Source organism: Sycon ciliatum, chromosome 4 (assembly GCF_964019385.1).
Source record: "Sycon ciliatum chromosome 4, ocSycCili1.1, whole genome shotgun sequence".
NCBI lineage: Eukaryota > Metazoa > Porifera > Calcarea > Leucosolenida > Sycettidae > Sycon > Sycon ciliatum.
The window spans coordinates 7650162-7663543 of NC_088646.1; the positions used below are offsets into that span (position 1 = coordinate 7650162).

The following is a 13382-nucleotide window of genomic DNA, read 5'->3' on the forward strand; positions in this document are numbered from 1 at the left end:
CATACACATGCATACACAAACACATGCATGAACGCATGCACGCACGCACACACCTTTGACCTTGACCTTTGACCTTTGACGCCCCATCTCCAGTGGAGATGATAGGCTACTGAGTTGGGCAGTACTTGATGTGACGCTTCAAATCGCCACTTCTCCTAAACGCTCTGCCGTATGCGCAATGAAAGTCCTTCGGTGCCGGGGGAGGAAGACGATGTTGATGAACCCGCCTGCGCCATTCCGGGCGATCTTGTGCGAGCCGATACCACTCGGACTCCGGAATATCCAGCGAGCGCAGATCACCGACAATCGTGTCTCGCCAACGCTTCTTTGGCCCATGCCGTGGTCTGGTTGCTTCGAGCTCACCAAACAACACTTGTTGAGGAATCCGGGCCGCGTCCATACGGGCAACATGACCCAGCCAACGCAGACGGTACTCACACAGGAGAGCGCCAATGTCCTCAGGAAGACGCGCTCTCTGGGCTAGATCAGCAGTATTAAGATGACGAGAGTGCTGATCGCTCCTTGAGACTCCCAAGATGGAACGGACGCATGAGCGATGAAACAGATTCAGGCGATTCAACTGCCGGGCCTTCATGGGCCAAGTCTCTGCTCCATAGAAGAGGGTAGGGAGGACAATGGCCTAGTAGACAAGACGCTTAGACTTAATGGATAGGCCGCTACACCCGAAGAATAGCTTTTGGAGAGCGCCAAAAGCACGAGAGGCCTTGGCAAGACGGGAGGTGAGCTCCTTGTCCAGAGCACCGTCTGCACTCAGGACACTGCCAAGATAGGTAAAGCTGTCCACAACCTCCACGCTTCCTCCATCCTGAAGATCAATGGAAGGTGGCGGGTCAGAGCAGTTCACCGCCATGGCCTTGGTCTTCTGGACGCTCCCAGTTAGACCCCAACCCGAAGCACAGGACACAAACTCGTTTGTCATCGTCTGCAGGTGGCTCAAAGAGGTGGTGTAGAGAGCCGCATCATCAGCAAACTGGGACTCTGTGACGTCAGTGGAGGCCAGTCGAGACTTGGCGGTCCGATCCCCAACAAGCTTCCTGCCGACACGGTAGCGGACCCGTACACCCGGAACAGAAGACTGGCGATGCCACGAAGAGACCACTGCAGAGAAATACAGATTAAAGAGCGTAGGCGCCAGTGTGCAGCCCTGACGCAAGCCATTCCGGACGTTGATGTTGTCCGTGACGACGTTAGGGAGCCGAACACGCACCTCCATGCCTTCATGGAGCGACTGGACAAGGCCAAGCAGCTTCGGAGGAATGCCCAGATTGCGGAGCACAAGCCACAAAGCAGACCGCGGAATTGAATCATAGGCCTTGCGCAGATCGACGAAAAGCACATATAGCTCAGAATCATGCTCCACTGCCTTCTCCATCAGTTGTCTTGCGGTGAATACCATGTCACTGCAGACACGGCCCCTGCGGAATCCGCACTGGGAATCCGGCAGAACATCCTCTGCCACCGCCTGCAGGCGACCCTGAAGAACACGAGCAAAGACCTTGCCGACCACATCCAGGAGGCTGATGCCATTCCAGTTATCGCAGGACCGTAAGTCACCTTTCTTGGGGATAGGGACGATCTCTGCGTTTCGCCAGTCAGACACGGCAGAACCGCAGGTCCATACCTCATTGATCACATTGTGGACGCGCTCATGCAAGGACTCGCCACCAGCAAGAATCATCTCCGGGACAATTCCAGACTGTCCACCCGCAGTGCCTGGGTGTAGCTTCCTGATCGCCGATACCACTTCCTCAAAAGAGGGCGGGTCGTCAAGACTTTGCCTGATGCCAAGCACTGGCATGGATTCAATGACTTCCGCATCAAACACACTCTCAACATTAAGGACACGATCAAAGTGGCGATGCCAACAAGCTCCCAAACTCTCTGGACCGTCTGTCAAGTTGCCATTCTCATCCCGAACGCTGGATGTCACCACTGACTGTCGGCCAGTGTGCATTCCCCGCAACTTCTTGATACATTTCCAGCGGACAGAGCCGTCCCTCTGGGCGGCCTCAGCTTCATCCGTAATTGCGCTGATCCACGCCTCCTTAGCTAACCGAACAGCCTTGCCCACAGCTCGCTGGGCAGATCTCAAGGCCTTACGAGACGACGGCGTGCCACAAGAAACATAGTCTGCGTTAGCTTGTCGCTTGACGGCAATGGCACGCACACACACACACACACACACACACACACACACACACACACACACACACACACACACACACACACACACACACATAGCACTAATGAAGACATTGCCCACACATCAATCACAAACATGCACCGCTGGAAACCAGGCGCCTACCTCATTCATCTTCCTCTCACGTCGGATGAGGTTGCGTTCAATCTTCTTCAAATCTTCCATCACAGATGCAATCTCCTCGCTAACACAGAGAAAAGCAACCACAGAACCACAGGCACCACCATTGAATGTCAAGCAACAGGAGCAAGGCCGTGTCCATTGCCAGATTACAGGAGTGGACGTAGCCATGACATGGAGATTAAAGCGTGACATCCCACCCCACACCATCTGAAATCTCCTTCCCCCGCCCGCCCATGATATAGTGATATTACAGTGCTTTCTCTAGTTCACTGCTGGGAATAATGACAGAGACACCCAACTCACCTCCATTCTGAGCGCAACTTGAGAAAAGACTGTGCCGCGGTCGGGAAATCCTCTACAGGACAACAGAAGAAGCAAACATTTCCTTAAAAACAAGAGTGATAAAAACCGCACCATGCATTGAATGTGACTCTTTATTCATCGGGTCGGATTTTTCTTGCGGCAGGTTCTGTCAGTACAAGTTGCAAAGAAAGAAGGAGAGAGGGCTACTCCCGGCCAAGAACGAACAACGCAGAAGCATGCGGAAAACACTATACTAGAACAAATCAGAGTACAGATAAGACTATACTAATCACAAGAACAGATCAGAGTACAGACAAGTACACCAATGGGTATGCCAGTTGCATGTGCACCTCTTGTGCCAATGGATTGCGTTAGAAATTACAATTTTGTCCCGCAGCACCATTCCGCCATTGGCTGACATACCCACTAAAAGGTAATTACAATGTAGGGATGGGTGCTTGGAAGAACATATGCGTACAATGTGACAGCCCTGGTGGTGCTGTGTTGAAGTGGATTCAAAACTCAGTATCTCCCCACTAAGCTGGGCATAACCTGTCAAAAGCACAACTGTACATGTACATACGATCATCCATCATGAAGTTGATGGCTGCCAGAATCTCCGGGAAACCAGGCCGATCCTGTTTCCACATAGGAGGGAGAAAAAGCAACAGAGCACAATGCCCACTCTTTATGATGATAATGCATAAATCACATACACACACCATGGCACTTGCACACACACACACACACACACACACACGCACGCACGCACACGCACACACACACACCACATACATACACACACACGCGCGCGCACGCGTGCACACACACACAGCACCGACTGGGCATCTCGTGGCACAACCAAAGGCTACTATGGAACACTGTTCGGAGACCAAAGAGAAAAAAAGTTCAAAACCCTCCTTTACCTCAGGCTCCTGGTGCCAACAGCTAGTCAGCAAAGTTGCTATCTTCTCAGGACAGGATGATGGAATTGTTAGCCGCTGCCAAGAGGAAGAAATGGAGATACACGTGCGCACAGAGGAAAGTACAGCACTGCAATTATAACAAAGTGTAGCCGAAGGAAGTAATGGCAGTGGTACGAGAACTCTTCTTTCCTGAAGCATGTGGGTACATGGCCATGATTGACTGGGTGCACTGCTCTAAAGCTGTATTTCTTGTGACTACACCTTGTAGCAAGAACACCACCCAGCATAACTGAAGGAGGGAGATACACCCACCAGTCACAGTAAAAACAAATGAATAAGAATGAGAAGGTAAGGTGAGAATGAGAAAGTAATAACAACACAAGAGTGTAGTGGAATAGTGTAGTGGAATAGACAATAGGTCACTGTAGACGTGAATATCGCAAAGGAAACAAAATCCGACTAACCGTTTCATGCGTCACGACCAGCCAGGCAATCTGAATGCTTTCAAACCCATCAAACGGAATCTTGCTGGTAAGCAGCTCCCAGACAACCTGTAAGAACAAAGATGTTTTATAACACCAAACACATAATAGTAGCTCAATGCTGCTGTAAACCGTGTCCACTGGCAACAGTAGAGGGATCTTCTCATTCTTTTCTTTTTTTCATGAAGATCTCTTTAGAAAGTTCTTGGGCCAGGTCAGTTGTATTCAGTATAGCACTCTACTGCTATCTACAACCCATGGTAACATGAACTGTCTGGTGATGCTGATTACAAGGAAAAACGCTCGAGCACTGCAGAATATCTAGATGGCAGTGTTGGTCAAAGCCGTAAAGGTTGCAGTGACACTAAGCTAGTTGCTCAGCACAAGAAATATATTCAAAAGTAGAGGCATGAAAAAAAGAAGAAAAAAGTAACATAAGCAATTGAATACATTGTACAGCGCAACTCTTCCTCAATGCCGATGGCACAAAAACGATACTGATACATGGCGATCCATTTACGGTATTGATACATGTACACGACTGCACTAACAAAGCCCTGTTTCTACTCAAAGATGGATGTGCCAGATGCGCTACTTACCACACCATACGAAAACGCGTCTGTTGGGGGTCCGACCTTTCCCTGCTGTATTGCCTGGGGAAAACGACAACAAATACCAGATTAGATTGCTAGTAGCTGCTGCGATAGATCGTTGAGGTGTTTTACGGTAGAAAGCTGCCAGATCGGTTTAATGAGTTCTTCATTAGTTAGCACTGTGACATTGCTCAAGCAAATAGCACGCAGCACTGTTTGGGGGAAGGGAGAGGGAGATGGAGAGAGAGAGAGAGAGAGAGAGAGAGAGAGAGAGAGAGAGAGAGAGAGAGAGAGAGAGAGAGAGAGAGAGAGAGAGAGAGAGGGGGAGTGGAAGTTCTGCGGTGGTCACTGTCCTGTGGTAGGTTTGTCACACGCAGAGGGTTGATTCACTGCTTTCATGTCCAGCATCAATCAGCTTAGAAGCAAGAATTTCCAGCAAAAATGGTGATATACATGCACAAGCGCTACACATTCATCTTCCCCCCCCCCCCCCCCTCTATGACGTACGTGCTGCCCAGTGGCTGGGGCAAGCAACCAGGACACATGGTTGGCTTTTTTGCTACAGTTCCAATGACATGCATGCCATCCACGAGTGTCCGACTGAGTCAAACAATGATGTTGCACTGGCTTGGGCAGAAACACGAAGTGCAAACATATCACAAAAAGCAGCACATGTCCCTGGCTCCAGTCCCGGTGGTAAAAGTCAAATTTTCGGCAGATATTCGCCATACCGACTAGACTATGTAAGCATACACGAAACATAGACATACTTCTGGTGACATCCAGGGAAATGTCCCTGCCAGTGTCATCTTTGTGGTGGCCTTCAGATAGCGCGCACAACCGAAATCACATATCTGACACAATGCAGCACAGAGCAGTAGCAGCAAGAAAACAAACAATGAGCATGATGAGACGAATTTGAAATCGAACACCAAGTCAACAATATTACTGTATAATTATTGTTGACTAAGAGTCCGGTGGTATGGTATCCGGTTGAGAGAGAGGTGTCCAGATAAGAGAGCTTTTTAAATGTACATGAACTTTCTTCACAATCGCCAGCGCTCGGAACACTGATATGGTCGAGGCAAAACTTGTGAATGCATGTTATACTAGGGTAGCAGGTGCACAGGCCTTAGCATGGCAGAATAATCGAAGACACGCCACTGCACTATAGGTGTTGATGAACTCAACACAGTCACACTGTTGGGTGAATCTGCAGACAGAACTGTTTTGCCCTTTACAGATTTCTCACTGCAGCACAGAGAAATAGGGCTGAATCTGGTATCATCAGTTGCTCACCTTTGCACACATATCCGATGAGAGAACAACTGCGCATGCGAATCAACGTCCATGCCGGTTGCACGTATACCACGGTATGCACGCACAAGTACACACACACACACACACACACGCACGCACACGCACACACACACACACACACACACACACACACACACAGAGTACTATTACAGAAGCAACAATGCTGGATAGTCGGATATTAGACACTACGGTGCCTATTGAATTTTTTTATGGATAGAATACTATCCCAAGGGTACTAGTCACTAAAGGGTTGCTTCTCTGTTTTACTTTGCTCCCACTGCACTGGTGCCTGTCAAAGCCATTACAGTGTAGATGCACTAAGTACAAGGAAGATCTACGCGCCCCTACTTTTCTGCACAGCACTGGACCACACGAAAAGCTCCCAGAGGTTTCCAGCATACTAGTACATGTGCATGTAGTCATGTACCCTTATGTCACAGGCATTATTCGTGTTTCAGAGCTGTAAGTACACGGTATTACAATGTAACATGCATGCTAAGGCAACAGCGCGGGGAGTGAGTGGGTAGCAGCAGCAGCACCACCACCACCACCAGCAGCAGCAGCAGAGGCGACAAAAGTAACAGCAGCAGCAGCAGCCGCAGCATCAACCTCAACATCAACTGCAGCACCAACCTCAGTAGCAACCCCAGCAGCAACACCATCCCCAGCAAAATGCATTATTTCACAGGAAAGGGACCTGGTTTACAATCCCAGTAGTGACAGTCAACTTTCTCCTAACTTAGGCGTGTTATTAACTCAAACCTACAAGTAGACGAGATCAAGAGCGACCTACCATTTCTAGACTTCAGGTCGCGGTGAATTACTGGCTGGGGAGCTTCATTGTGAAGATAGTTCATACCTGTACCACCACCAGAGATACAGCAAAGGTGATAAATCAAACAGTAAGCAAGCCTAGAGGACCGACAGTACTTGAAGCAAGAGAATAGTTATACTACATAGAAGCATGTACTTCCATGAACTTATTTTCAATTCAGCAAGTATTCTTCCACAAAAATAATAACCTTGCAGCCCAGATCCTGACAAGCTGAAACAGAGTGACATGCAGCATGGATCAAGCGGGGAGATTTACAGACCGTTGGTTAAGCTGCGGCTCAGACCGGTAAATGGGCAAGCGGATCAAACCAGAGGGAAGTCAAATGGCCCAAACGAGGCATCACGTACAAATAATATCGAGGCTGAACTATACGTAGTCTCTCACCATGACTAGACTGCAGAGCAGATGGCAACATACCAATACATGTAGCTATAATGATAACCCGTGGAAACTCACCCATGGCAATCTGCCGTGCCCAGGTCAGAATCTCTGTGCAGTCAAGTGTATGCTCGGCCAAGTAGTCATACAACGACCCATTAGAGGCATACTCTGCAAACACACCGGGAATAATAAGCAAGTTTCAAACACAGAAGCAGACCTAGTGGTCGGGACAGGAAGGATGCCAAACATAGATTGGTCGGAGGGGAAGAGAAGAAATGGCACACAAAACTTCACATGTCAAAGGGACAAGGCACCTGACATGGCCCGCATGGTATTTATCAACGTTTTTCCGTCCATAACCCCTGCTACTGACTAGTGCCATGCATCCTTATATCAATTCAGGTACAGACAACAATGCACAGCATAAACCTTGTTCTGCCTTCTGGGCAACAGTCTAGGATGAAAAAGCAAGAGTGCTGTTACATATATCTGCTCACCTGTCACAAAGCACTGGTTTGGGTCAGCAGTGATGGCACCATACAGCTGGATAATGTTGCGATGAGCCAGTTTGGCGAGTATGGCGACCTGTGAAAATAATTACAAATAAAACATGCTACATGCTATATTCTCCAGGGTAGCAGTTGCTACGATGCTGTCCAAAGTTACCAATTATTTTCGGTTTCGGTTTCCAAAACAAAAGGTGTTTGCTTCGGGTGGGTGAGCTGGAGGTTTTTCATTCCAAATATGCCGGTTTCATTTCAGTTTGAGCACTGTTTGGGTGATATTGCCAACATCAGGTCAATGTGGTCATGAAACCGGCGTTCAGTGCCTGCATAGTGGTGGGAATGAACTTGTCAACTCAAACACTTTCCTAGATGTTGAACGGCCTCTGCTGCGATGACGGCTACATCATAGCTAAGTGATAGAGCATGCCACCGTTGGTCTATAGCGAAGCTGCCTGGTTCAAGCCCTGGTCATGACAGTCAATTTCTCTTCAGACTTTTTATCCCTTTTCAACTCCCCCAACTAATGAATACTTTCCTAGAAAAATACTATTCAAAGCGCCGTCCAAATTGATGGAGCTGAGAGTTGAATTCACTATTTTGCTGGATTTCTTTTTCCCAGAAGAAAGGATGTAGGTGGGCCGTCTGTTTTCCTTTTGGAAGATTAACAATTTTTTTTAACCCCAGACAAAGACCAGGGGCAGACGGTACTTACCATCACAATCAAAGGCAATGAACATGCCGGCAGTGTGTCTAGCATGTTTGGGGTGCAAACCGGTTAAACTGGATTTCCTGCCAATTTTTTCCAAAACGAAAGTGCCGATTAACCCCCTGAAAGATACGGCACGGCATACCCGCTTCCACAGTACCGACAGTGACTACAAACCATTCTTTCCTTTCTCTTTTTTTAAGCCTACTGTATTCATGCAAATCAGTTATTTTGCGTGAACCTGTGTTTCTTTTGTGGGAGTAGATATTGAAATTTGTCTTCCTCTCAAGCTCAAATCAGAAAGTAATGAAATTCGAATTTTACAAATTGGAACCCCAGATCCAATATCACAACTCAATCAAGTTTTCACTGGCAACTTCAGTTTCACTAATTGATTCCAAAATGTTGGGCTATCGTGTCACACCGACACGAACGATGTTCGGTGTTTCATACCGACATTCGTAAAATATGTACTCAGCAGGGAACAGAATCTGCTGAATAATTCTCTTTCAACTTCTAAGTTAGTAACTTGTTAGTTAGTTCAAATCATTCACCTCTGTCGATGATTCAGGCGTGGCATACTTCTTTATAGCAACGATTTGATTCTTGGGTTTCCAGAATCCGCGATATACCGAACCGAAAGCACCTCCACCAATAAACTCTAGAAATTCCAAATCATCGATGCTGATCTCTATTGCATCCATGGCTGCAGCATCGAGACAGCTATCAAAAACTTTTTACAATCAACTCTCTCCTTCCCAAAGGGCAGTGAATAAACGAGACCAGCTCCGATCTCTTGACATGCCCCTTCTCACCAATTCCTCTCACAAAATGTGAGAGGAGTTGAATCGTCCTCCTTCTTTCTGGGCCGAGGAATACTAATACGACGCGAACAAGAGGAGCAACGCCGCATTGTCGCTCGTACGAGTACAGTCCGTTCAGGACTGATCGGCGCAGCACTAGCTGCTCATACAGTAGTCAGTACTGTTCTCAGCCCAGCCTCTCCTTGAATTCTAATCGTCTGTGCGTGTTCTACGCGTGCACATAATGTGCTTTCCTCTACTTGTGTACCATGGTGTTCGAGGTGCCATGCATAGTGCCTGCTACATGTATACCCTCCAGATTGTCACTGTGTCAGTAATATCGTGATTACAGTACTGTTTATGTAGTAAGCATCACTCATCAGTACAGGTAACACAGTAGCGGCTAGTTGTTCAGTACTAGACTGCGCAGTGTCCCATGACCATTAGGCCTCCGCGGAATATGCTCGTATTTTTACCGATAATTCCTTTGAGCATGCATTGCTCAAATTTTCGACCGATTATTCCCGTAATTCCACCGATAATTCTCACAATAATGCTTTTTTTCTTCCCTTTTTTTGCAGATACCGAGCCGCGTACGGGTTTTTTTGCCACTTGTACGGGCAAAAAATCACGGTTCGCGTGAATTATGCATGAAACTCGGCTGGAAGCTTTTTTTTCTTTCTTTTTTGAAATACCGGGCGATCAACTTCAGGATCACAAGCGTTTTGGTACAAATCAGGGTGTTATAAATGGAAAAAAATTGAAAAAAGGGGGGCATTGCTCAAATTTTACCGATTATTCCACAAAAATTGCCAATAATTCCCGTTTCAAAAATCACACCGATAATTCCCGAAATTATGCCGGCATATTCCGCGGAGGCCTAATGACCATGATAATGATGACTGCCATATGCCTGTCATAACTCATGGCATGGGCATCTTTGGAGAGAAGAAATTTGTGAAATGTTACGTGAAAGAAGGAGAAACAATCACAGAGTCCTTTAATAGCTTTGCCAAATATTGGGTTGACTTATTTTTTGGGGGTGCATGGCATTGCCATTGGTGCAATTGGTTCTCTGCGATAATCACGAGTTCCTATAACGTGACTGTCTTTAATATCATTTCCGGGTGCTGGCATGCCATGATGATGATGTCAGATTCGATGTACCATGCGCAGCCAGGTCACATGATGCCACGACTCACAAGCACAGTCCGACCGACTCCCATGGTGAAAGTCACGCATCCGCAGGCCGTATCGAGACTCCAGAGTACTAACATTGGTACAGTGTATTGGACGCGTGCAGCCCAGGACGAGAGGGTTAGCATTCAAACTAGAGCAGTGCAGCAGAGACACTGCTGCGAGATTACAATATCAGTTGCACAAGCCACCTGCAGTGCGTGTATAAATGAAAACACACTCGCACATGTTTTCTCAGCCGTTGTTTATCTACAATTGTATGTACAAGTAAACATAAAAGATATGGCAAATCCAGTTGCACTAAGCTAGAGCGCCACCACGGCAGTCCTAGAAGAAACAACTTCTAAACAAACAATGCCCGGAGCAAGAATACACAACACTGTCACAACAAACAAAAAAGAGATGAACACGGACCAAAACAAGTGAGTTGTGGCGACAAGGTGTAAAGAGCATACCGATATGATCATTTTTTTTTAAAGCAGGCAGCGTATAAAACAAGCCAGCACGGACTAGCGCGCCGCTGACTGCACTGAATATAAAATCAAGAAGGCTACATCATTGTGCAGAACTATTACAGACTACGATCTACACTATGGAGGTGAAAGAAACCATTTGAAAAAAAAGTCAACAAGAATAGCATGGCGTTCATTGAATGGCAGGTATACAGTCACTAGTTATTGACAACAGCACGGCTTTACGCTGCACCACTACCATTTACGCTGGCAGTTGAAGAGTCATCAGCAGGAGTAGACTCATCGTGGGTTGCTGGAGCGGCTTCAGTCTCTTCAGCCTCTGATGAGCGTGTCGGCGCACAACCACTGGCAGATGAAGGTGCAGGTTCCTCATTGGTTGCTGAAACTGCACACGCAGAAGCAGCTTTAGAAGCAGATTCAGAGCTGTTTGCTGTACCTGTTGCTGCACTAGTGTCAGGTGCAGCGGCCGAAGACGGAGTACCACCGACCCTCATCACCTTCATCACGCCCGTATTCTCTAGCTTAGTCATCAGCTCGCCCAGCCTCTCGGCTTCAGCTTCCTTCTCCTCTTCTGTCATTCCAGCCAATGGATCAACCTGGTCCTGAGCTTCTGGCCCTCCTGTCATGACATTGACCCTGCTCTCTCTATACTCTTCCGTGTCAGAATCGTCAGAGTCGGACGAATAGTCAGCAGTTTGCTCTCCTTTTCCACCTCCCAGCATACCACGCTGCAGCAACAGTCCAGCAGCATTACCATATCCAGTGTACTTGACAAACCGGCCAGCATTCTCCTTGCAGAGTACAAACAGAAACTCGGCAACAGTGGCGGCCAGATTGGTGTGCGGTGACGTCATGAGTCGGACAAGGCGTGCTTTCAGACTGTTACCTTCGTCGGGCCGACTAACAACATTGCCTAGCGTTGGCAATACTTTCTGACGCCAGTACCGCCGAGCAACTGGACAAGCACGTGCACAGTTGGCAATGGCCGTGACAAGAGGGACAAGGTCATTGCCCGTCGCTGATGAGATGTTTGCCGAACACAGGCCGGTGGTTTCCTCGTCAAGCTGACGTAAGAGCTGCTCGGCAGCTGTTACATTACGATAATTATAGATCACGGTGTTACCCGTTCCAAACTGAGAATGGGTTTTGGGTAGGAACAAATCGTCGCAATTTGGAGGCATGTTGATAAGCATGTAGGTTACCTGTGAACGCAGTGGGTTGATATCTTTGGGCCCCATTAGGTGGGGAGAAGACAGCACAATGCGTGCCATCTTTACCAGCAGCATCACACTCTGAATCTCTTTTTCCGTGGGTTCCTTTGACACTTCCATGCTGATGTTGAAAACACACTTCATAACCTCTGCTGCAAGGTCTCCGCACTGCTGTGAGAGCTCACCAATCGTGGCACAATCACCTTCATTCCCTGTTAGTCCCAACGCAGCTAGCACTCCACCACACAGTCTGTGCAGTCCATCGGCTTGCCGTATCGCGCTTCGCAGCGATTGGTTTACGGCTGACATCAGGAAGATCAGTCGTGCACTGTAGAAACGAATATCATACTCAGCATCTTTACTCGAGATTTGCTGAAGAAGGTGGGCCACAGCTCCTTCACATCCAGCAATATTGTCCGAGAATGAGTGGTGCTGGTAAGTCAAATTGCATAAACACTTGAGAGATTCGACAGCTGTGGCGTCCTCAACAGGAATATCACTGTCTGCACCGGTAAAGCGCACTAAACGCAATGCACCCTTCTCTGTTAGGACATCCCGAAATCCAGCTTTCTGCCTCGTCAGAATACGCAAGGCGTTCAGTCCGTAGCGCTGACCATCACGACAGACAATATCACTACCCAGATACTGAAAAACGTCAGAAACGAAATTAGTTACCACAGAATCAGTTTCCTCGAATTGGAATTTATCCTTGTTTTCCCCGACGTACGTTTGCAAAGCCTCGAGACTTAGGCTGGCATCACCAGATTTCAAAACGGAGGAATACGCCTCCATGGTGTGCATCTATTCTAGAGCTATCAACACGACCATTTCTCACCAAACACAAAATCCATTCACGATATAAACCGTTCGAACCAAGGATCGACTACACTTGAACTGAAGTGAAGAAGACTTTCGGATCTCCAGTCACGCGTGGTGCGCGCCCGCGCCCGGGGGCGCCCGCGCGTCTGCTGTCATGCCATGCTATCAAGCAGGGAGTAGTACAGTGGTCCCTCTATAATCCGGCACCATTTGTGCCACGAAAATCTGCTGGATAAGGGAGGAGGTGCTGGATTAAAATCTGATTTACTGCTGCAATGTGCATGAAGAGGACATTTTGGCTACTGAAAATTGTGCTGGTTTATCGAGGGTGCTGGATTATAAAGTGCCGGATTAGAGAGGGACGACTGTACAATACAGTATTGACTATTGTACTACTCCCTGCTATCAAGTCAAGAGTCCATAACCATGATAACCCTTGATGCTATGCAGTGCAGTACAGATTGACTGCACCACCACCATGTG

The 13382-nt window shown here is 47.7% G+C and overlaps 2 protein-coding genes across 2 annotated transcripts in view; both read right to left on the bottom strand.

Annotated features, from left to right (window-relative positions):
- Positions 1-9339, bottom strand: part of LOC135814215 (mitogen-activated protein kinase kinase kinase 20-like) — a 20352-nt gene extending 11013 nt beyond the window's left edge. The window contains exons 1-12 of the mRNA XM_065327305.1: positions 8951-9339; positions 7682-7769; positions 7260-7352; positions 6762-6827; positions 5948-5976; positions 5419-5502; positions 4655-4708; positions 4038-4124; positions 3574-3648; positions 3231-3285; positions 2648-2699; positions 2327-2405 (exon numbers count right to left, since the gene is read on the bottom strand). Of these exons, the coding sequence (XP_065183377.1) occupies positions 2327-2405; positions 2648-2699; positions 3231-3285; positions 3574-3648; positions 4038-4124; positions 4655-4708; positions 5419-5502; positions 5948-5976; positions 6762-6827; positions 7260-7352; positions 7682-7769; positions 8951-9100 (912 nt within the window). The 5' untranslated portion in view covers positions 9101-9339. The remainder of the gene's footprint in view (positions 1-2326; positions 2406-2647; positions 2700-3230; positions 3286-3573; positions 3649-4037; positions 4125-4654; positions 4709-5418; positions 5503-5947; positions 5977-6761; positions 6828-7259; positions 7353-7681; positions 7770-8950) is intronic.
- Positions 9340-10460: 1121 nt separating this feature from the next.
- On the bottom strand, positions 10461-12973 carry LOC135814216 (synembryn-A-like). The gene has a single exon (XM_065327306.1). The coding sequence runs from the start codon at positions 12879-12881 to the stop codon at positions 11091-11093; it is 1791 nt and encodes a 596-aa protein (XP_065183378.1). The 5' UTR covers positions 12882-12973; the 3' UTR covers positions 10461-11090.
- Between the last annotated feature and the right edge of the window lie 409 nt (positions 12974-13382).